Source organism: Sceloporus occidentalis, unplaced genomic scaffold (assembly GCF_023333645.1).
Source record: "Sceloporus occidentalis isolate IW3139 unplaced genomic scaffold, rSceOcc1.0.p SCAF_54, whole genome shotgun sequence".
In the NCBI taxonomy this organism is placed as follows: Eukaryota; Metazoa; Chordata; class Lepidosauria; order Squamata; family Phrynosomatidae; genus Sceloporus; species Sceloporus occidentalis.
The window spans coordinates 3,790,871-3,816,187 of NW_028317034.1; the positions used below are offsets into that span (position 1 = coordinate 3,790,871).

Below are 25,317 nucleotides of genomic sequence, written 5' to 3' on the forward strand. Positions count from 1 at the left end.
TAGCTTGTTTATGCAATTGATACATACATTTTACTGGTGTTCAGGGCCCATTTAAGACGAAAGAACAGTTTGATTTCCTTATTTTATTTCAACAATAAACTGACTAGGCAAATTTGCTTTCGCACGTCCCTACTGCATGGTATGGAATGCATGTCCCTGCTGACAAATGTGATGTTATTTCCTTTCTTGTGTAATGTATTACTCAGCATCTCAACGTCCCTTAGAGTAATCTGAAAGAACATTAACCTTAAGGGATATAAAACAAGCCCTACATACTTTATGAACATGTTTGCAGACTATTATATTTATTGAAACAGATGCTAAACCAGCTGGCAATCTTCCAGCAAAAAGTCGGTTATGATCGAAGCAGGAATGGCTGCCTTTGAAGTTCTGTTATAACTAATATCAAAATTGTATGGCAAAATATATTGTAGTTGATATATAATGTAGTTTAGTAGCCCAAACATACAGTGTGCAAAACAAACAGTGTATATACTATAACATGAGGCAGGTTATATTTTTAGGGCCAGAGGAAAGTGAGTAGGAGTTTCCTCTTGCCCAGCACTACAAATTCTAATGATTTCATGCCTGATTTCTGTGAAACACTGTATTTGTGGCTTGTAGCTAGAAAAAATACATGGCTCATTACACACATTTTGATCTGCATTAATTTATACATAGTGTGAAAGTATGTGGAAAAGAATTAATTAGGTGTCAAACAGAACTTCTTAATTATAGAACAAGTTGTAATTTTTTTTCTAATACTGTACAAATATGACCTCTGCGTTTAAGTATGAAGTTCGTATTAAAGTCAGGATTTTTGTTTGGAAGAAAAAAATATTACATTCTTTCGAAAAAGAATACATTTCTCTGAGCGTGCATCAATAGGCTGAGTGCTTCACTTTTATATAAATGATTCCATTTCTTGAAGCACTTGATAACATTAAGTAGGAAGACAAAAGCAGCATGTAGGGACTCATGCGTATATGATTTCTGCACGTCTGTAAGAGAGCAGGGTAGAAACTTCTCCCAGTCTGGCACATATCTCCAGGGCTGGGGTCAGAAGTTATAAGGAAATGCTGTGTCCTGTAGGTACACCACTAACTAACCCTATTACAGTTCCTCTTGTAACTACATGATGACTGTACTTTAATGGAAATAGATTTTATGCTGCAATTTCCATTAGTTTGTGGTCCTAAATATGAAGTTTGTTTCTCCAGCAGCATGTAGATACTGTGTTGTCCTGGTTTAGATGAAAGCAACTAATGCCTTCCTCCTTGCAGCTCCATGGAGTGATTTACCGGAATCCCCCCTATGCATTTGCCCTTTTTCCCTGTCTCCCATTTCCTTGGCTGCTCCTGCTTTCCAGTGTGCATACGCTGAATGCTCACTGCCTGCCAGCTCCAGCGATTGCTGGTACAAGAGCTCCAGAGGGTCTGATGACACTCTGCGCACACATACCCAGAAAGCATTCCCATTGACTGAGAAAAGTAGAATAAAACAATGAAGCATATAATAATGTGACTTCTTCAAACTATACAGTTTTTTGAAAATAAGAACAAAATTGATCTATATAGACTTTTAAAATACACAATATATTCAAGGGTGAAGTACCAACATAAATCAGAACAAAAATAACAGTTTGGTGGAATCCACCAAATGTAAGCAGTGCTCTCTAACAAAATAACAAGCTATACATTAATGTTAAAACATCAAATTAAATTCTGTTCAAAACGGTTACGTTTGCGTACCTGCTGGGAGGACTTAAAGGAATTCTTTGTTTAAAGGTATTTTTAGATCAAACCTTTCAAAGTTACAAAGTGGGAGTTCATTTTAGTCATATTTTACCTTCCTCCAATATTTTCCTCAAATAAACAAAAGACATTAAACAAAGACCCCAGTGCGTGGGTAGGCTACTGCAGCTCCATCCAGGCCAGTCAAGATGTATTGTTCCATTTTTATACTAATCACTTTCTTATTGTTAACAAGACCTAAATCATAATCTTCTGTGTATAAACCAAATGAACTATTAAAAGTCCATGGTGTTGGTATAATTTATGATTTAGGATACATATAAGTTTAAACAAAATTGTGTAGCTGCACTTCTAATTAGTTAATAAATAAGAAAAAGAGAATAATGTAGCAAAATACAAGAAATGGTGCCAAATTGCTTCAAAGGTCCACAATTAAATGGGCACTCTCGTGTGCCAGGCAGCATCATTAACAAAGAATGCATATTAAAGTACTTCAATATGCAGTGACTTTTAAGAGAAGCTGACAATTTGTTGTATAAACACGCTCCTATTAGTCAAGTTCCTTAGTATCCTTCCATGTATTTGCAAAAAGGGTGCCACAAAAATGTAAACAGACCACTAAGCTATTATATACATACTTAAAGTGCATATGATGGCTGGAGTGTCCCTTTAATAATGTGTTGTTGTACAGCCACCAGATGCTAATTAACAGGTAACCTGCGAGTATCCTCCATACAAAAGGCCAATATGGTGGAAAACAATACACAACCAAAAGGTTCTTCTAAAATCGCAAACTATGTCAGGTCAGCAGCCACTAGCGTTGACTCCATTACTCAGTGCCATGTATCCATAGATACCAAGCAACATATAGATGTGATGTTGACATGGTTTGGGTGAAAGTGGCTAATGCCTTAGATATCCAAATGGCAGCATAGACATACGCATGTTTATTATTCAATAGTGCAATACATCCTATACACAAACACACACTAAGAAAATAAATAGATAATATTGCTTAATTATTTTCCAGTCTGGTTACTTTAAAGGTGCTTCCACCTAAGGTAGGTCATAATATAGTCCCATATGGTGGACAAAGAGAACCATATCTGTTATTGTATTAATCTTTTAAATGTCCCTGCCAGCTAAAAAGAATACATTTTAAGTTTTAATAAAACAATGGTTCAACAGAGTTCTGTCATCCAACCTTGGTCCACCAGTGTTACGTCACTGCAGGCAGACCTCCTACAGTCCCTCATCTACTTTATGATTTAAGTGCATTGTCCCTTTTCTACTGGCTAACACATACGTTCTTTCTAACGTTAAGAAGAAAATAAAATGGAACCTTTAAGCACCTTTAACTTACATATTTTACATTAAGGGTATACTTCAGATGAGGCATGGATCCCTAAGACATTCTAGTTGTTGGTGTAGAACAGGGGAGCTTCCTTTTTTTGGGTAATGTTTTCTCTTGGAATGTATGCCAGGTTTATACTTTTTCATTTTGAAAAACCAGGTGAATTATGCTCATGCAATTACATTTACTTTTATCTCTTCCAGTTTATGGAGAACTGTTAGACAGATATGTACTGCTACTTTCAGAAGTTCCATCTAATTGTGTCTTCATCTGCTCTGAATTCAAAGGTGAGAGACATATGTTTCCCTTATAATTGCACTTATTCTATGTAAACCATTTGCCTTCTACTGCAGTTCTATAACACAACAGGACACACTTTGCTGGAAGTTCCAGCTGGTGGGAAAAGTATTTCACCAACAGTAAGTAGAACTGACGATAGTGTCCTCTATTACATATAAGCTGCTGGACAGTATGCGTTGTGACTATGATTTGCAGCTTATAGGCACTCCACAAACTCAACCTTTACTTAAATTATATCACCAAGCACAATTTTACTCGCCATCATATGGACCTTTAAGTGTTTTTAAATTCTCTGTGAAATCCAGTGCTAGAACACTCCTGGTATCCTCGCAATGTCATTGATTCGGTGAATAAATTCAGTCAGCATAAGCAGGTGTTCCCATAGACATTGGAAACTGCATACCGTCACTCTGGCTGATGGTTCAAGTTCAGGATCAGGAATAAAAGAGGAGCCAGTCAGTGGCCCTTCAAGACCTTCCCTGAGTGACTGGACATGATGTCATGCTTTGGAGTAAGGGTACAAGAGAAGAGTGCAACAGAGGCTGTTTCGACTAGGCACAGACCTCAGTAGTGTAAGTGGGATCTTATTTAATCCCACTTTAATCAACCCAAAAGGAAAATCTGTCCCAGTAATGTTGCAGAGTTGTTGTGCCCCTTAAAATCTGCAACTCTGTGCCTACTTGATCTGTGCTGCTGCATATGGTATTTTAGGGTGAAACAAGTGTTCCTTTAAAATACCTTCCTCTGCCGATTTGACACAGAGAGCAAAGCATGATTCCAGAAGGTGTAGGTGGGTAGGGGGACATTGAACTGCATTTATATTCATATTTCCCTTTGACTCTTATAGCTGATTGTACCCTTTCACAACATTATTTCACAAATAGACCATGACTTTAAATGAAATTATTTTCGCATCGCCTAGTCAACTACTTACAGTTCAATGGGTTGATGTCTATCAGATCACTACACTTTTGAAAGACCTTCTCATTATTTGGCACAGCTCTTGCTTGTTAACGATTACTATTGAACTGTGTTTAAGTCTGTTTGGTTGCAGAGTTGAATACAGTGTGTACAGAAATAAAGAAAAGTTTGTATCCCACCTTATTACCCATTTTCTATTAGTATTTGATTTTATACATAACCATTTTTATCTGCATAATGTTTAAAGAGTGATTACATCATAAAGTTTGTTTAGATAATTTGCGGTTTTACGTTTGCCATACACTACAGACACATCATCATAGCTATAAAATTATGTTGGCTGTGTCAAAAGTATAAACACCGATAGCAAGCAATAAAACACATTTATTACATAAGATACTTGGAACTAAAAACAGTTGGTACATTCTGCTGTGTTAATTGCAAAAAAAACCAAAAACGATTTATATTTGTTGACTGTGCCTCTTTTATGACATCATTGCATGAAACCAAAATGTACTTTTCATTGCAGTTGTTAATTTTAATACGGTGCTGCTTTGAATGTAATAGTTGGAACACACTCAATAAAACAAAAATATATATATTTTTTTCTTTAGATCCCCAGAAATACATTAGACATTATGAAGAAATCTGTACTAACACTTTAAGTGTGGCTGCCTGCTTGATATACATGACCAAATGCTACACTCTTTTGATTTGCATAATCAATTTCATGAGTGGCAGTTAAGGAACCATCAGGCACTGGGCATTTGTCCACTATGTGGTCCACTAGCAGCCTCCTGGCCAGTGTTTTTGTCTGGTGCCTATTCTTCGAGAACATTTGAACCTATTTGATATTTTATTATTTACTCTAAAAATTGACTCATTTTTAAAACGCCTCATTGGTTATTTTGGCAACGACTTTAGGACTTGCTTTTTAGTCACATGAGAAGTGTACAACTTGCTTACAACTGGTTGATGGATTTGCTAGCAATTTTAATTTTGTGAAGATTCTTAACAGCTCCCTAAATATTTTGGAAGAAAGATTCCCTTTAGGTAATCAGCCTTCCTGTAAGAAGCCTCATAAGTAACTCTTCATTTAAGGTCAATTAAAAATCTGCAGATATAACAAGCGCTTGCTTGAAATTCCCACATAAACAATGTAAAAATTAAAAAAAATGTTTTTTAAAACATCTGCTTGCATATAAGATTGTTCATTAGGATTTGAGAGCAGTTCTCTTCGTTATAAGATCATTTACAAAATATTTTGATATACACATACTTTATAATCATTTCCCCTAAGCCAGATGTGTTAATTTGACACATTGGAAAATCCCTAGTTATATAAAATTAGAATAAGAATGACATCCATCTGTTCCCTAACTTCTAAGGGAGTAGGTAAAAACGTCTTTAAAAAAGGATCGATTTCCTAACTCATAGAATTTTATTAAAATATAAAACCAGTCACCACTCACTGTATATTTTCAAAATGTAGAACATTGAGGAGTTATTGAGCAATCATGCGTGGGATTTCCACAACTGTAAGGTTGGTTTGTTTCAATAGCTTAATTTCAGTGATGATAAGATGAATCTAATCCTTTTGGTGTTTTGTATTCTGTATCTTGGATCATTTAATTATTGCTAATTGTAGGTAGTAAAATACAAGATAGTTTAGTCTCAATGCAAGAAGCTAGAGTGAACAGTTCCTTTTGACCTCATATTACAAGTTTTTAGTTAAATTCTTTTTTACAGTATTCTGTATTATAATATGCCCAGATGCATAGTCCAGGACCTGTAGCACAACAATGGCAAGTAGTATAACTATGGTTATTTTGTTTAATTAAAACTTGAGACTTTTTTTAATGAGGTACATTAGCTCAGCCAGGGTATTGTGAATGTATGGACAGGTTGTAGCAAACATTTTTCTGTGTTTTGTACAAACTGTGTTTTATCATTTGTAAAATAAATTAGGTATGTTAGAGTGAGTGTGTGTGTGTGAGAATGAGTGTGCATATGTGTGTTATAGGGTGTGTGTTAGCATTAGTGTGCATGTGGGTGTATTATAGGGAGTGTGTGTTAGTAGGGGTTTTAATATGTATGTGTAAGTGTGTGTTAGCAGGGGTGTGTGTTAGCATGAGTGTGTATGTGAGTGTGCATGTTTTTGTGAGTTTGAGGGTGTGTGTATCAATGCGTATCTTAGTTACTGGGGGTCAAAAGGGCAGATGGGAGCCGCCACTTGGCTTTGCCTGCCTCCCCCCAGCCAGAATGTGCCAGCCCTACCTTGTGCATACTGACTCAAAGCCATTGGTGAACTCTTGTCCCCACAATTATTCGTTAAGATACAAATCTTGTGTTAGCAGTGAGGAAGAATACTGAAATACTTGCTTTGGTATCCTAACAATTGTGGTTACATGCAGAGGTGGACTGAGGATTACTAAACTGTCACAGCACTTAAAGGCCATCAGCTTTCAAATTATTTGGAAGTGTTGGCTGGATAAAATAGTCGCATGCCATGGTTTTATAGCTAGGCAGCGTACGGCTGCGTTTATCCAGCCATCAGCCACACACTGCAAAGGGGCCCACTAGGCATTTGACCTGTATGTCAGATGGCCAGCCTGGTCCTGGTGACATCAGTCTATCTATAGCGGTGTGCATGTTATAATTTCCATGGGCCAACGGTACTGTTTTTTATACTACTTGTAGCGATACACATAGCGATGTGAGATGCTCAAAGTTTATTATAGTCTACTATATATATATATATTTTTTTTTTTTTCAATTCACCGTTTATTGCAGCGAAAACATGACATAGCACAAAATCACAGTAAAAGCATTATACAATCAGAGTCTATATTGGACACGAGGGATAGGAGGGGACGAGACCTCCTTCACATAAGCGTGATAGCTCCGACATATACAAACATGTGCCATAGAAAGTCAGCAGACATATGTGCCACAGTATAGTCGCATTCGATAAACAGTGAGTAGATGCGGATTGTTGCTAGAGACATCAACAAGGAAAGTACCTAGAATACACAGAAAATCGAAGGGTAGTACAGAGGCCCAGACAAGGCACCATGCGTCTCTGTGCTCTAGGTAAGGCGGAGACGGAAGCAACCTACAAATAAACCTAACAAAACGCGGTAGGCAAGAACATACGAAACGAAATAAAAGAAAATAAAATTAAACTAGATGTATTGGACTGACATCGGAAAACCTACATAGTCAGGAGAGGCGAGCATTAGCTCAAGGCCCGAGAGAGACAAGGCTATCGGCTAGGGAGGAGACATATGCACGCCAAGGATACCACAAGAGCTCGACCGAGTGGTCGTGTCCCCTGGCTGCCCCAGTGAGAGTCTCCATTTGGTAGGTAAATTCAACCTGGCGAAACCAGGCCGACATGGAGGGAGGACTGGCAGACTTCCAGAAACGAGGAAGAGTGGCGAGAGCAGCGTTGAGAAGGTGAAATTTGAGGGAGCCTTTGTAGGGCTTGTACGGGTCAGCGGTGTGATGCAAAAGCACGGAAGCTGGGGTTGCCACAAATGACAGGTCCGTCACCACACGGATGACTGAGGACACTTTATCCCAGAAAGGCTGAATTGCCGAGCATGACCACCAGATATGATAGAGGGAGCCCGGAGAAGCATTATATCGCCAGCACATAGGGGAAATTTGTGGAAGGAACCTATGAAGATCAACGGGGACTTTGTACCACCGGGTAATGAGCTTAAAGAGAGTTTCCTGCACTCTGCTAGAGACGGTCCCCTTGTGAGCAATCAGAAGCGACCGTTCCCACTCTTCGAGAGATCCCGAGATCCCCCTCCCAGAGACCTAAATAGTAGGGCTTAGTGAGGGTTATCGGCTTAAGCTGAATGGCATAGAGGGCAGAAAGAAGATGCGGAGGCTCCTTATCCGCCAGACACAGTTGTTCAAACACGGTAGGAGCACGAGACCCACCAGCAAGGGCACCAGAGGAGGTAAGAAAGTGCTTAATCTGGTGATAAAGGAAGACCACCTGAAATGGGTTGGCTGTGGAGCCCGTCAATTCTTCCAACGACCGGAAGGTGGTGCCTTGAGATACATGGCAGACCCTAAGTATGCTAACAGAGGGAGGGAGAAGCGACGACATACGACTGGTAACCCCCCCTGGCACGAAATCCGGATGTCCCGAAATAGGGAAGAGAGGAGAGGGAACCGACGAGATACCGCCTATTTGTACAGCCCCCCGGAAAGCCTTCAAAGTGGGCGTAACTAATGGGTGAGGCGCCAAAGTAACATAACGCTGTGGGTCCACAATCCAGGGTAGAACCTCTAGGGGGCAAGAGAGCCGCCGCCTCAATCTGGAGCCAGGGCCGTCTCGAGCCCACAGACCACTCGACCACACGGCGAAGATGGGCAGCCCTCCAGTATAACTCCAGGTTAGGAAGACCCAACCCCCCAGACGTTTTGGGCCTCATCAGGTAAGAGAAAGAGAGCCGGGCAGGTTTGCCCCGCCAAATATAACGGAGGTAGGCGCTATGGCATTTACGAAAGTAGGAGCGGGGGAGGAAAATGGGCAGCGCCTGAAAAAGGTAAAGAAAGCGGGGGAGGACGTTCATTTTGAGGACACTAACCCTGCCAAACCAGGACACATGGGGGAATGCCCACTTAGGTCGGCATGGAGGGTGGCTAAAAGGGGGTCAAAGTTCAGGGCCTTAATTTTATGCAAGTTACTATATATTCTTTGCAGTGTTAACTTCTGCATGCAGGGCTAAATTGATTTTGCAAAATACATTAATTAATTTCACTGTTGGATCGGTAAGTATGGCATGCTTCAAGCAAGCAACAGTTACTTGAGGAGGCACATGCTTGTGACATAAATGTTGGTGGGAACGTAGATGCAGGAATAAGATTTTTTCCCCAAAAGTTTCTCCAGAGTAGAAAATACTGCTTTCTGCCCATTTTCAAAGCTGAATTTTTTTTGTCTATCTCTTCTATCAAAAGTCAATTATGCATGACTAACTTAGCCCTATATTTTCATGAAACTTGACTAGCATTTTCCTTCCACATACAATTTTTTATCATAATGCTTATAACAGATATAGTGGAAACCTATTTAATAAGGCCCATGCCAGTAATGGCCTCAAATACTGTATGACTTTTCCCAGCTAATGATTTCAAAATGATTTTGCTATGCGTATCACAAAAAAATGGTCCTTATGGATCAAGGACCTATTCCCTACGTTTTGACACCTGCAGGGTTGAATCAAGTTGAGGCCTGACAGCTGCTGAAAATGTGGGGGCCCAGCTGTCAGATCAAATGTAAAGGTGCTCTAATAGAGTGCCATTACATTCAATATTTAAATTAAAATAAATGTCATTAAAAAAAGTAAAAAAATAAAATATGTAAAAAAATATATATAAAACAATACCACCCCCTACAGCACCCCCAAGTTACCTAAAATAAATTGAAAGAAAGCACTTTTAAAAGAAAAGTGGCTAATTTTGAATTGGGGGCAGATAAACTAACTTGGGTGATATTACTTAACATAAAATAGTGGGGTTTATTTCTGCAGTCACTTATATTCTGGGCAAGAAAATGGTGGCTTTTCAACATTTTGACAAAGGCTTATGGTAGAATTAGAGCATAGAAATTGTTAAAACACCACCATTTGAAATACTCTGGGATGTCTAGTTTTAAAAAAAAAAATTGGTTTGATTGGGCAATTTGAATCGGCTTGTTTCAAAGATGGGCGAATGGGACGTGGGAGCTAGATGACTAAATTTGGAAAAAAAATGGTTTTGGAATAGCAAATGCTATACTTATTGCCTTATGAAAGTAGAAAGTAGTATTTCCGAATCTAGAGTATTTTGCTTTTACATTAGCTTTTGTAGCTGAGCAAAAAGATTTTTCAAATTAAAGTCATAAAAAGTTATTAAATTTTCCACTGTATTTTATTAATTCATGATAGTAAATTAGATATGAAAATAATCCAAAAAATGGTATCTAAAGAAAGATATATAATATGTGTGAGTACAGTTAATGAGAGAGGAGAGAAGAAAATTACAGCTAAACATGAACACTGAACAAATGTTGGTCACAAAGGGTAGAAGAAAAAAAAAAAATTATTTGAATGATACTGTTTAACTCAATGTATTTGTGTCGTTGTTTCACCTTGTATTGCAACCACTGTGTAAACAAAATACATACAAGGAATAGGGAAACACGCACTTTTAGAACACAATTAAAGACAACCTGGTCCTGAAGGGGTTAGTACAGTAAGGAGCTACTTGGCTTTACGCCTGTGCTCACATGTCTATAAATAAATAATGTATATATATATATATATATATATATATATATATATATATATTAGGGCTGCAACAACTAATCGATAAAATCGATAATAATCGATAATGAAAATCGTTGCCAACGAATTTCATTATCGATTAGTTGAATCGATTTTTATCAATTATAAAATGAGGGTTTTTTCAGAGCAAACGCTCTGAAAAATACCCCTCATTATATAAACCGTTTCAGTGACTCACAGCAGCAGCTCCTACTTACCAGCCCCTCCCTGTAATCACTGTGACAACTGGCCCCGCCCCCTTCCTTCTCCCAGAAGGCCAGAACCACATGGCTGTGACACTCATCTAACTGTAAGTATAAAATTAATATTTGGGCTGCTGAAAGTTAGGGGAGGTGGGGTTTAATTTAGGGGCAGTTATGGTTAATGGGGTGTTTAGGGTTAATTTAGGGGAAGTTATGGTAAGTTATGGTTAATGGGGTGTTTAGGGGCAGCTATGGCTAATGGGGTGTTTAGGGTTAATTTAGGGGCAGCTATGGTTAATGGGGTGTTTAGGGTTAATTTAGGGGCAGTTATGGTTAACGGGGTGTTTAGGGTTAATATAGGAGCAGCTGTGGTTAATGGGGTGTTTGGGGTTAATTTGAGGCAGTTGTGGTTAATGGGGTGTTTAGGGTTAATTTAGGGGATGCTGTGGTTAATGGGGTGTTTAGGGTTAATTTAGGGTAGTTGTGTTTGATGGGGTATTTAGAGTTAATTTAGGGGTAGTTATGGTTAATGGGGTGTTTAGTGTTAATTTAATGATGAGGACTGAGGGTTAATTTTATTAATTTATTAAAGTTAACTTAAGGTGCAGTTAGAGGTAAAGGGGGGCAGACTAAGGGGAATCTAAATCCTGGGGGCAGTGAAGATTAACCCAGTACTTATTTATAAAAGTATGGTGTCAGTGTGCTGTGAACGGGTCTGTGACTCTGAGGGGACTATGAGATATCTGGGGGGTATAAGGCATATCTGGGGAGGATGGAGTTGACATATCTGGGGGTATAAGGCATATACGATATATAAGGCATATGTGGGGAGGGCAGCGTGGCATGTCTGGGAGGCAGTGTGGCATGTCTGGGGAGGATGGAGTGGTGTATCAGGGGGTATAAGGCGTATCAGGCACAGTGGCATATGTTGGGGTAGAGTGGAGTGGAATATGTGGGAGGCAGCGTGGAGTGGCACATGTGGGAGGCAGCGTGGCATATGTGGGAGGCAGCGTGGAGTGGCACATGTGGGAGGCAGCGTGGAGTGGCACATGTGGGAGGCAGCGTGGAGTGGCACATGTGGGAGGCAGCGTGGAGTGGCACATGTGGGAGGCAGCGTGGAGTGGCACATGTGGGAGGCAGCGTGGAGTGGCATATGTGGGAGGCAGCGTGGCATATGTGGGAGGCAGCGTGGAGTGGCATATGTGGGAGGCAGCGTGGAGCGGCATATGTGGGAGGCAGCGTGGAGCGGTATATGTGGGAGGCAGCGTGGAGCGGCATATGTGGGAGGCAGCGTGGAGCGGTATATGTGGGAGGCAGCGTGGAGCGGCATATGTGGGAGGCAGCGTGGAGTGGCATATGTGGGAGGCAGCGTGGAGTGGCATATGTGGGAGGCAGCGTGGAGTGGCATATGTGGGAGGCAGCGTGGAGTGGTATATGTGGGAGGCAGAGTGGTATATGTGGGAGGCAGCGTGGAGCGGTATATGTGGGAGGCAGCGTGGAGCGGTATATGTGGGAGGCAGCGTGGAGCGGTATATGTGGGAGGCAGCGTGGAGTGGTATATGTGGGAGGCAGCGTGGAGTGGTATATGTGGGGGGCAGCGTGGCATATGTGGGAGGCAGCGTGGAGTGGCATGTCTGGGAGGCAGCGTGGCAAGCCTGTGCTCAAATGTGCATAAATTGGGGGGGCTGGTTGGGAAATAAAGACAAGAAATGCATTTTATCAGTTTTTTTTTTTATTCTGCTGTTTTTATTTAACATCATTTGTTTATTAAATTATTTTAAATAAATGAAAAATGTACATTCATTTTTTTATCCGATTAATCGGAAAAATAATCGGCCAACTAATCGATTATGAAAATAATCGTTAGTTGCAGCCCTAATATATATATATATATATATATAATTAAGCTACTTGTGTTTCAACACAAAGTCCAATTTATTTATTTTTTTGGTACAAACCCTCAGACAGATATTGATGGTCTGTGACATATGTTGCTGCTTTGATATACAACAGTATTCTTGACAAATGCTTTGATGCATCAGTCAGTTATAAAAAAACAAGCCTGTATTTCCTGACACGTAAAAGGAAGTCTTTAGTTAGACTATGACAAATGTACATTAAGTTAAATAAAAACTGCATTACAATGAGAACTGCTGCAAGGCTAATAAGTTATTAAATCATAAGTATTAGGTCTTCCAGGAGTCGCTGCAATTTTTATCCCTATTGTTTTCACCAGGATCAGCTCTTGTACAACAAATGGAAAGCATTTATGTGGGACCTGACTGTTTGTTGTGGGGGAAGCAAAGACCCTGGCTAAAATTACTTAATTACCCTTCATAAATAGCCCAACATAACATTTTCATCTCAGAATTCCATCTATAAAAAAATTAAGTAAAATAATCATAAAGAGCAGAGGACTGCACAGAATCCTATAAAAATGTGAAGATCAAAAATAGTTTGAAATTGAAGCTCCATTAAAACATCAAAGTTTTCAAAGCGTATTAAATATATAGAAACTTTAGACAGCTATTACAAAGCATAGATGATTAAAACTAAATTAATTCCAGCTTTTCTCATTCGAGACTACGAGACTATCCACACACTGATTAAACAATGCTGCAAATAAATGATCTGAATTCTTAAGCAAAATGAACTTTCAGGTGGTAAAAGTAAGGTACTATGACAACTTGGATGTAAATATTCACATTAAAACACTCTAATTCACCTTCTGCATGCTATCAATATATGCATACAGATGGATCTATACATAGGTAGGTGTGCAGTTTTTGTATTTACACTGGCAAGAAAAAATAAGTGAGCTTTTTGGAATTACCAGCATTTATGTACCGTATTTCCCCATGAATAAGATGCACCTTTTTGAGAAAAATTTGGGGTGTAAAAACAGGGTGCGTCTTATACAGTGGTAGTAGATTTTTTTTCCGCTTACCTCTGTGTTGCTCAGCAGCGTCTCTTGTTCCGTCGAGGAGACACAGGAATCCAGTGGAGTCACGTGACTGTACATCACATCATATGACTCCGCTCCATTCCTGCTCCCCTGGGGAGGACCAGAGAAGTTCACTCAGAGTTCGAGCGACACAGAGGGAAACAAAGTCTGCGAGTGGCACTGGAAGATCTGCGTGAATGAGGGAATGAATATGTGTGTGTGTGATAGCATGGATGTGTAAGTAGGGGGGCAGGGCACAGGGAGGCTGAAAGTGATGTGCGTGTGTTGGCTGCTTGTGCTTGATAGGAGTGTGATTGCTATATTAAATATACATGATTACAAACAGCAATAGCACTCCTATCATGCCAAGGCATACCCAGATTCCAGCACGGCTAACATCACACTCATTCTGGAACCTGGGCATGATAGAAGTGTAGTAACATTCGTGCAAGCGCCGTCATATTACCCTCAGTTCACCTTGGAGTGATGTCCTCTCCCCTGATTGGAGGATTGGGGAGGACATCACCACGGCGCTGCCATTTAGTCAGAAGTTGCTGGGTTATGTGCGTGGAGATGTGGTCAAAGAAGATTAAGGATTGGCAGAGAATGTTGGGAAACCGAGCATGAGAGAGAGAGTGAACGAGAATAAGAGTGTGAGAGAGTAAGTGAATGTGGGCAACGGGCAACAAATTCCTTTCCGAATTAAAAATGCTCCCAAACTTTCGGCCAAATCGAATGGGCATGGAACGAAATTTGTTGCCGAAAAATGAATGGGCCAAAAAGGATCCAAAAAATTAATCGAAATCATTTTTGGCCCATTTGCACATGTCTACTATATGCTAAGGATTTGTAAACGGCAACATATGAACTTTAGGTATGCTTAATGCTTTCAGATAGAGGAAATGTAAAATTAAACTAAATGCTAAAAAGCAAAGTATACATAGATTTGCATTCTGAAAAAAATGCATTGGAGCCTATACAAACAGACACAAGTGGTTAAGGGAACTTACTGTCTCTTGGTCTCAGGGTTTTTCCTATTCAGTTTTAATGTTAAAAAGACAGACCTGTCAATCACCAAAGGAGAAATGTATTTTAACTGAAAGCAGCATTCACAACAGTACTGTGTTCATGCCATCAGATTGATAATGTTTGAGACAGGCTTGGACCATCTCACAAATCAGATTCTTATGAAGCTCAGAACTTTTGTACTATTAGGGTTAACAAAGGCAAGGAACACACATTTCACCCAAGGTACAGAGCAAAGATGTTTGCTCTACCAATCACAGGAAGGTGGGTAAAGTATCTGTACTGAGCATGGTTATTCATTCGGTAATATACAAGCACAATGAACCACCAATGAAGGGGAGCCTCTGAGTGTTACGTAAATGTCTATCTACTAAGACACTAGCTCCTCATATCCTAACAGAGGACAAGCAGAAACCTGTTTTTCCAGTGCAAAGAAACACTCTGTAACAGTAAACCGCTGCTGTAAACTGCTGCTGCTGGTAAAAGGTCAATGTATTTAAGTATCAGCATTTACAGGAAGGGGTACCAATATTCCCATACCTCACGCCCCACATATATTACCTCTGCTGTGCATAGGGATTTAATCATTTAACTAAGAACTGATTTTGATCTCAGCCTTATTCTCATGCATTATGAGACGATGGCCTTGCCAAGATTTTCCAGGACAAATAAGGTGCTCTGTCCTGCATTATTCAGAGTACAAGACATCACAGTGATGTAACTATGCATTACACAAGTCGAGACGAGTGCTGCTGCCCTTTTATAACCTACATTGCAGTAAGTGAAGTAAAACTTCACAAATTCTGCTTTAATGAATGAACACATGTGAAATAGGAAGAAGTGCAGTGCCGCCTAAAAAAAAATCAAAATAGACAAATCACCAGGTCCAGATGGCATTCACCCCCGCGTTCTAAGGGAGTTAAGTAATGTAATAGACAGACCCCTATTTCTAATATTCAAGGACTCTATAGTGACAGGGTCTGTTCCCCAGGACTGGCGCATAGCAAATGTTGTGCCAATATTAAAAAAGGGGACAAAAAGTGACCCGGGGAATTATAGGCCTGTTAGTTTAACTTCTGTTGTGTGTAAACTGTTTGAGGGTTTCCTAAGAGATGCTATTTTGGAGTATCTCAATGAAAATAAGTGTATGACTCCATATCAGCATGGGTTTACAAGGGATCGGTCCTGTCAAACTAACCTGATCAGCTTTTATGAGGAGGTGAGCTCAAGACTGGATCGGGGTGAATCGCTGGATGTCGTATATCTTGATTTTTCCAAAGCATTTGATACGGTGCCACATAAAAGGCTGGTACATAAAATGAGAATGCTTGGGCTGGGGGAGAATGTGTGTATGTGGGTAAGTAACTGGCTCAGTGATGGGAAACAGAGGGTGGTTATTAATGGTACATACTCTGAGTGGGTTACTGTTGCTAGTGGGGTACCACAGGGGTCAGTTTTGGGTCCTATTCTTTTTAATATATTTATTAATGACCTTGTAGAGGGATTGTATAGTAAAGTATCAATCTTTGCAGACGATACTAAGCTCTGTAACGTGGTTAACACAATAGAGGACAGTGCACGATTACAAATGGATCTGCATAGGTTGGAGGCTTGGGCTGGGATGTGGCAGATGAGGTTCAACACAGATAAATGTAAGGTTATGCACATGGGGAAGAAAAATCCAGGCTGGGAATATGTATTAAATGGGAAAACACTGGGGACGACTGACATGGAAAAGGACTTAGGAGTTTTAGTTAACAGTAAATTTACCTGTAGCGACCAGTGTCAGGCAGCTGCTGCTAAGGCAAATAAAATCATGGGGTGCATCGAAAGGGGCATAGATGCCCACGACAAGGAAATAATTCTACCACTGTACAAGTCACTAGTCAGACCACACATGGAATACTGTGTACAGTACTGGGCACCAGTGTACAAGAAAGATATAGTGGAGCTGGAGAGGGTTCAAAGACGGGCAACCAGAGTAATAAGGGGAATGGGAGGACTACAGTACCCAGAAAGATTATCAGAATTGGGGTTATTTAGTTTGGAAAAAAGACGGCTTAGGGGGGACTTAATAACTATGTATAAATATATAAGGGGACAGTACAGAGATCACTCCCAGGACCTATTTATACCCAGGACTGTATCTATAACAAGGGGACATCCTCTACGGTTGGAGGAAAGAAGGTTTCTACACCAGCACAGACGGGGTTCTTTACAGTAAGAGCGGTGAGATTATGGAACTCTCTGCCAGAGGAAGTGGTAATGGTAAACTCAATAAAAGAGTTCAAAAGGAGCCTGGACGTGTTTCTTGAAAGCAATAATATTACAAGTTATGGATATTAGATTAATAGGGACAGAACGTTGATCCAGGGATTTATTCTGATTGCCATATTTGGAGTCGGGAAGGAATTTTCCCCCTGGTATGGGGCAATTGGCATCTGCTTCATAAGGGTTTTTTTGCCTTCCTCTGGATCAACACAGTAGGGACACAATATGTATATAGGTTGAACTTGATGGACTTTGGTCTTTTTTCAACCTTATGAACTATGTTACTATGTTACATACGGTTTAGAAGTACATTTAAAGTACCTATACACATATATATAGTGATGTAACGTCACAGAACAGTCAACGTTACACAATCAAGATGTCACAGCATAACAGAACTAAAGTGTTGCAGAGAATGGATATTAGAATGTTGTCAACATTTCTTCCAAATCAGGTATATATAAAGACCTTATTTTTCTTTTTTGTATTTGTTAGATGAAGATGTGCAAAATGAAACTCTACCTGCTGTTCAACATCTAGGTGTCAAAATGGTCATTAGGTAAGCTTTTTTGTATTTTCTTTCTTCTACCACTTCTACTTGACAACTTCTTATAGGTAAATGGTGCGAGGAACATTTATCTATTCCATCTAACTTTTTAATATTAGAACCCTACCTTCTCCAATCATCTTGCAAACCTAAGCCAACGATTTCTTACAAACATATATTGGGGAAAAAACATTCCCACAATACATAAATATGCTAATAAACAATAGGTGATGTGCCATATAATTAAGTACTCAATATTGTAACTCAGCTACCTGACAGTTGTTGATTTTTTTAGGACTATTTGTTTTATATGAATGTTTGCTTCAGAAAACAAATAGTATGCCCTTCTGCAAAACAGCAGCAGATGATTTTCTGCCCAGCTGTCTGTTGTGGCAGTAGGGATAACTTCGGAAGGTGGGATAGGATACTTGTGCCTTTTTGCTTTTTCTCGCAATCACCAGTATCTTTCCAAGTAAGAAAATGTGGAAAATTAAAATGTAGAAAATGATCTCCAAAATTATGTTTTGCAAACTTTCTGTACCTGTGGGGAATTTGAAAACTACTAGAATCTGCAATTTCTCCCTGGAATTCTTGTGGCAGGCAGAAAATGCCAATTTTCAGATGTTGTATTCTTTAGCAGTAGATTAGCACTTTACTTAACAATGTAATTTATTGGATAACATTTTACCAGCTTGGTCTTCACTTCATTCTCATTCCTATATCAAAACCGTAAAAGAAAAAGCTGTAATTCTTGTCTCTACCCTACATTTCCCAGAGGAAAACTGTCAGTTCTAATTAGTACTTGCCTAAATATGTCTGTCTTTTGAAATTAAACAATGTAAAATAATGCAAACTGCCAGTACTTAAAGTTAGGGTATGAGCAAAAGTAAGGAAACCCCTTATTTCAGCTGCCCTATTAAATGAGTCAAGAAGCCCTACCCTGTAAAAGGAGCAGGACCTGTGGGAGCTTAAGTTTAACCATGACATTAGAAAATGGTGTATTTTTTATGATTTTGGCCAATAAAGGACTCGCCTTGTTTTTTTTAAGCTTTGGTTTCCTTTCCATTCTGTAAGGAACTTTATCTTTGCAGCTAGTTGGCTGCATGAAACATTTGTCAATGGTTTCCCAAGGTGGAACTAACCATTCTACTGTCCTAAAGTTGTTGGCTCAAAATTGGCTGCATTTAGTTCCCCAAAATATTTTTTAGGATTTTGTTTCATTGCCATAAAACTCGCTCCTTTTAAGTAGTGCTTTTGAATATAATTTATATTATATTATTCTGTGTGCTCTTTTAGTCTTAGTGTCTTCAGCACTATCTTTCTAATATCAAGATATATATATATGTATTTTTTTACAATTTGAACTTTATGGTTATAAAAAAACATGAGAAAATCTGTCTCATATATGCACTACATATGAATATTAACTTTCCAGCACTTCAAGCTATCAAAGCAAGAGGTAATCTATTTTAATAACATTCACTGTAATGCAATTTTAATGTGTAAACACAGATCAAATTCCGAGAAGAAAATCTGCATGTATAATTTTGTTTCCTTCCTACAGGAGTTGCAGAGGTTTCTTTAACAACTGTACAGGGCATTTTTTTCAATTATACATTGTAATTTTTCTGTATCCCTAGTATTGGGACAAATACTGTCTAAAAATAAAGTACATTTTCATCTTATTTGTAGGTACCAGCGAAAATTTCCCAAATATTAACCCATTGCACCATTTGTTCTTAAATCAGTACAGTTTATTGTGGTTTATCGGAAGCAGCAAAAGGAAATTATCCGATATTTATTTTAATTCTATACATGCATATATCACATTATATTGCCCCACAATCCTCTCTGCCCTGGATGCGCAGCCACTACCCATATCCCATACACATTGCAACATCACCCACTACCTCTACACACTACACTGCCCATCAAATGACATGACTTGGTTCACCTCTACCCACACACCATCTCTTCCACTACATAAAGTATTTGCTCCTTCTCCAAAGCAAATCCCTGACATGTTGGGTGAAGTTTTTAATGGAAATATCCATTTACACACCACCACTATGATTGGACATATGACTTAAGCATCTTCCAGTATGACCAATAATCCCCATGGTAATACGGCATAATATATGTGCAGAGATTGCTGGGACACCATTACTTAAATCACTAAATTTATTTTATATGACGCAACCTATGGCTTGTATAACATTAACAACATATTACAGTTTTAGGGAGAATGTGGGCTGGAATAAGTGTTGTGATGTATCTTACGGTGTCTGTTCCATGACAGGGAAGAGTATAACTGAGTACTGTAGTTTTGACATAATGACCACACATGAGAGGGTCATGCTGTAGAAGTGTATGAGTTCTATTGCACTATTCTGAGTGCATTGCTTTAACATACATTTTTTTTTTAAAGGTACGGTAAGCATCTAAACCTTCTCAGTAACTCCACTGAGCAAGATCTTATTGAACTCCTAAAGAAATGTGAGAAATTTCTCAGACAACAAAGGGCTCTCCCCAATACCACATTACGTATCCTTTTTTGTTTTACATATCACTATTATTTAATTCTGGAACCTGTGAGCTTGTTGTTTATAATTTGCAGTTTTAGTATATATTTTTTACAGCGCTGTTAATTAGCACTAGAAGGAAAAAACAGCATTGATTACATTTGATTTTGTTTAAATAAACCCTGTGAAAATTATTAATACAAATATAGTTTGAATTTAAACAGTATAATCTTATTATATTCAGTAAATGTTATTTAGAATCAGATTGCATTTTACTGAAGATAACATTTTTAACAAAATGCTAAATACTGTATTTTGCTGTCAGCAGAAATCCTCATTCAGTCTTAAACATCCTTGACTGTTGCTGCACCAGGGTATTTAAAAGGAAGCTATTCTGGTCATGACTGGTTTGCATCTTCTGTATTCCTGATAATGTCAGGAGACAGTGAGAAAGCATTAGCATTTCTCCTGAAATTTTTCAGTCTTCTTCCCTCAGCATATCTTTGGCTGCCACGTCTTCACATTTCTGTAAGTACTCTTCTAAATATCAACAAGAAAAAAAGCATCATGTGTATTTTTATATGGAACATCAACTTTTTAAAATGCTCCTCATTTGTTTTGTTTTTATTGTTCTTGAAACATGTACATGCTGGAAACCATATCAAATATGGGTGGGTGATCATAAAGGACACTTGGTGTAAACTTAGTCTTACAGTTAAAGGGGTCAATTGTGACGAATGGTTTATTGTCTCCTACCACATGCCACTTGTGGTGTCAACATTGACGTTGCACAGTAATACTGTTCAGGGCAGCTCTCTGATGGGACAGCATGGCTGGACTGAAAATGAAAAACACTTGCACATCCGATATATTTTACTGTGTGGTCAAGCTCTTGTACCCATATTCTTTTTATAACATTATTATTATTAAACTTCCAGAAACCAAAAGTGTTAAAAGGCCCAAATAAGTTAAGGAGATATAATACATATTATGGAATCAAAGCTTTCAGATGAAAAAGTTACATTTTATTTTGTGGAACAAAACCGTGATTTCATCACAATATTCTTTAAAAGAAAATAAGAAACTTCAACAAAACTTTTGGCCATTAATACCACTCGATCGTCCTAATACTACATCGACCCTATAGAGCATAGTAAAACCAGCCTTACTATTGAATTTTTCTGACTTTGAAGAACCCAACTACCATACAAGTTTCTGCGACTTTACCTTTGTAAAAAGATATGCAATTTGAAAGAAAGTAAATAACCTTTACTTTCCCACCTAGAAGGTTTTGTTCTCTCAGGTGGTCTACCAATTCGGGAGGGTGTTCTATATCTGTATAAGTAAAAAAAAAGTTAAGTTACAGGATGACCGAACACAAACACCAGGACAAGTTCTGCCGCACCAACACCCAAACAAACACACACACACGCCAGGGCAGGCTCTGCTACGCAAACACCCAAACACGCACACCGGGATTGGCAGTGCCACGATGACACCCCAAAACACACATATCAGGACACGCTCTGCCACACCAACACACACACCGGGACAGGCTCTGCCACACCGACACACACACCGGGACAGGCTCTGCCACACCGACACACACACCAGGACAGGCTCTGCCACACCGACACCCAAACACACACCAGGATAGGCTGTACTGCAAAGACACCCAAACACACACACACAAGGACAGGCTGTGCCCCAACGACACCCAAACACACACACACCAGGACAGGCTGTGCCGCAATGACACCCAAACACACACACACGCACCAGGACAGGCTCTGCCACACTGACACCTAAACACACACACAAAAGGACAGGCTCTGCCACATAGACACCCAAACACACACACCAGGACAGACTCTGCCACACTGATACCTGATGCATCTGTGGGCCAGTCCAGCCCTGTGGGGTAGAGTAGTTGGATACTCCGTTACAGTGCTGCTGCAACTATGTATTGAAGTCATACTGATATATCGTACATTTTGTTAAATATTTAAACATTTAACCAATATTAAAGAATTGTTAAATATACAAAGAAATAAAGATATTAAAAAAAAAATATTTCAAAATATTGTTTGTGGTGGAGTTGGTAATAAGTTGGTAAAATGTCCCTTACAGTGTCTGTTCATTCCAGCATTACTACTTCCCTAGTGAAAGGGTAAACAGTTTTGTACTGCTGGCACTGATATCAAATTAAGTGCATTGACTGAATACATGGAATTCATTTTTTCAGAGACATCTTCCTGCTGAAATTGCAGAGTCTGGAATCCATCCAATATATTTTTGTACTGCTCACTACATTGAGATGCTGATGAAGATAGAGGTGCCACTTGTCTTCTCAGCATTCCGTATGTCTGGATTTACACCCTCCCAGGTAGAGTTTCACATGTCTAGTTACACTTTCATTCTCATTGTTTAAAAGAAAATTTCAATGGAAATTTGTGGAGTTTTTTCTATAATGTCTTTTCATCATGTCTTCTTACTCTTACACCTACTGTTTAATTCAAAAAGATTAATATTCAGTTTCAAATACTTAACACTAAATCAAACAGCACTTACCTTATCTACCTACAGTCTTCGGTTAAAAATGTTTTACATTAGCAGTATTTGTTAACATTTGAATATTATCTACACCTAGCTACATCTTAAAATCTAGATATTTTAGTTGGTTATGGACTTTGCTTTGGTGTTACTTGTGGTTAAAGAGGTGATGGGCATTTAGTGAACCCCCTGAGCTGAAATTGAGGCCACTAGAACCCAGTTTAACATAACTTTTTCAGGGTGATTCATAGAGTTTAGAGCTCATCTTGTAAGTAACGGGTCCCTTTGTGTGGGTTAATTAGAACTCTATAAATAATATATAATAAAATAATACAACATATTACAAGCAGTTTTAATATTGAATATGCTATATTTTGTAAGAGGAATGTTTGGGGTTAATGCTTGCAGTTATTTAATATCAAAATAAATTTCCCCTTCCCTTCTCCTAATCCCAACAAATTTACATTTAATTGAATATTTTTCACATGCTCTTTTTGAACATAAATCTACCTGTGTAGGCTCTTGGCATTTTTAATCCTTATCCCCCACAGTGTTTTTTTGCCACCGTAGTGGACATGCTGTGAACTGCCTTTGAAAATGTATTAATACAACACTTAGATGAATGCATCTAGAATATGTGAATTACATGCTGGGAAAATTGAAAGAACATTTTTTTAGCTGTTTTTCAAACCATACTTCCTTTAACACAGGCTTAAGATACTCAAACCAATGTCTAATGTGTCTAATGAAATCTTGCATATTTCCATCCAGTATTAATATTATATAGCATTCTATTTTAACAGTGTATATAAAAATATGACCTAATGCTAGCAGACATTTTCTTTATAAATGCTTTGCTCCCCTTTATCCCAAAAGTTTATTGGTTCAAAAGTTAATCAGAAGCGTATATAATTGTCTCCTTTTTGTGGTGACTTAGGCCATGTCTAGCATCCGTGTTTACTGCATACTTGTAAAACAACTCAGACGTATATTGTAGTTGAAAGGGTGCCTCAGGGAGCCCCCTGAACAATCAATGTATATGAAAGTACTTTGTAAGTACTTCTATATGCATTACGTTGACCTATAAAGAAAAAGAAATCCAATACTTGCCCTAGCGAGAAGCTGTACCTGCAGCGCTATAGCTTCCTGTCCCCGCTGTTTTTTGTTACAGTGATTGGCTGCTCAAGGCATTCAATCAGTGGCAGAAAAGTGTTTTGATTGAAATCAATGTAAGTGCTTTTCATTCTTTGACATAGGGGCTTTGTTAGACCCCTACCCGGAACTTTTCAGTGGGTCTTGAAGGAATTTTTGAAGGACCGAAGGCAGGGGGAGAGAAGGATAGGCCGGGGGAGGGCATTCCAGAGGATAGGGGCAGACTTGAGAAATCTTGTAAGCGTGCATGAGAGCTAGAAATCAGAGGAGAGGATAGAAGGAGATCATTGGATGAGCGGAGAGACCGGTGTATTTAGAGATGAGTGAGGAGATGTATGGAGGGGAATCTCTTTGAAGGGCTTTGAAAGTAAGAGTGATTTTGAAATGAATCCTGAAGCGCAAAGGCAGCCAGTGAAGAGACTGACAGAGGGGAGAGACATTAGTAAAGTGATGGGAGAGGAAGATAAGTCTGGCAGCAGCATTCATGGTGCATTGTAGAGGGGTGAGACGGTTAAGAGACCGCCTAAAAGACAGAGTTACAGTAATCAGGATGGGAGATAATCAGGGCATGGACAAGAGCCTTAGTGGCATGCTGTGTTAAGAAGGGACGGATGTGGGCAATGTTTTTAAGATGGAGACAACAGTTTTTAGAGACAGACTTGAATGTAGAGGGTGAACGAAAGGTCGGAATCTAAAGCGAGAAGTGCAGTTTTAACTGTCACTTTACTAATCATTATGTGCCAACACTAGCAAGTGTCTCCAGCAAGACTGACTGAGCTGGCCCTGTATAATTTGTAATTCAACGTAGAAGACTTTGGAGAATGCTCGCTTATTTAACAATGCTTTTTTATAAGGCCAACCAAGTGCTTCCTGAAGCAGAAGATCACTGGGGTTGAACCTTTATAATGTATAGAGGAGTGAGGAAGCTAAAACATAACTCCCTTTGTCAATTCTTACTTTATCCAACAAACCCCTTTGCATAAGAGGTCAAGTAAAAATGTAATTGTTTACGTAAAAAAAAATGTACACGTAGGCAAGAGCACAGTGTTTTTATTTATGATTTATCAAGCTCAACTGTGTATGGTTTTGAAAGTGCAATTAATACTGTATTGTTCTGCTGATGTTGGCATTATTTGCTTCAATGATTTGGTGTGTACTTTTGCATTAGCAATTGCTTTTTAAGTTTTTGTGTAAAGTAAAACACATTGTCTGCCAAGATATGGCATCTCTAAACATCAATCTTCTTTCAAATACACGTTGTGTATAGGGAAACAGTTAATAATTCATGTGATTTTATTTTACTTGAAGGATTGAAGGACAGCCATTCAATTTATTAATTGTCAATAGAGATGTATTATTTATCCTCCCATTTTAGAACTACAAATATTTGTTGCCGGCTTTTAAAACATTAAAGACTAAAAGATACACTTTCTGTGAAATTTAT

General features: G+C 38.9%; 1 protein-coding gene across 1 annotated transcript in view; it reads left to right on the forward strand.

The window, feature by feature from the left end:
• LOC149288041 (protein broad-minded-like) overlaps window positions 1-25,317 on the forward strand; it is a 121,788-nt gene that overhangs the window by 83,884 nt on the left and 12,587 nt on the right. The window contains exons 27-32 of the mRNA XM_089492173.1: window positions 3,312-3,395; window positions 3,502-3,504; window positions 17,595-17,658; window positions 20,075-20,190; window positions 20,542-20,696; window positions 22,414-22,554. Coding sequence (XP_089348299.1) covers window positions 3,312-3,395; window positions 3,502-3,504; window positions 17,595-17,658; window positions 20,075-20,190; window positions 20,542-20,696; window positions 22,414-22,554 — 563 coding nt within the window. The remainder of the gene's footprint in view (window positions 1-3,311; window positions 3,396-3,501; window positions 3,505-17,594; window positions 17,659-20,074; window positions 20,191-20,541; window positions 20,697-22,413; window positions 22,555-25,317) is intronic.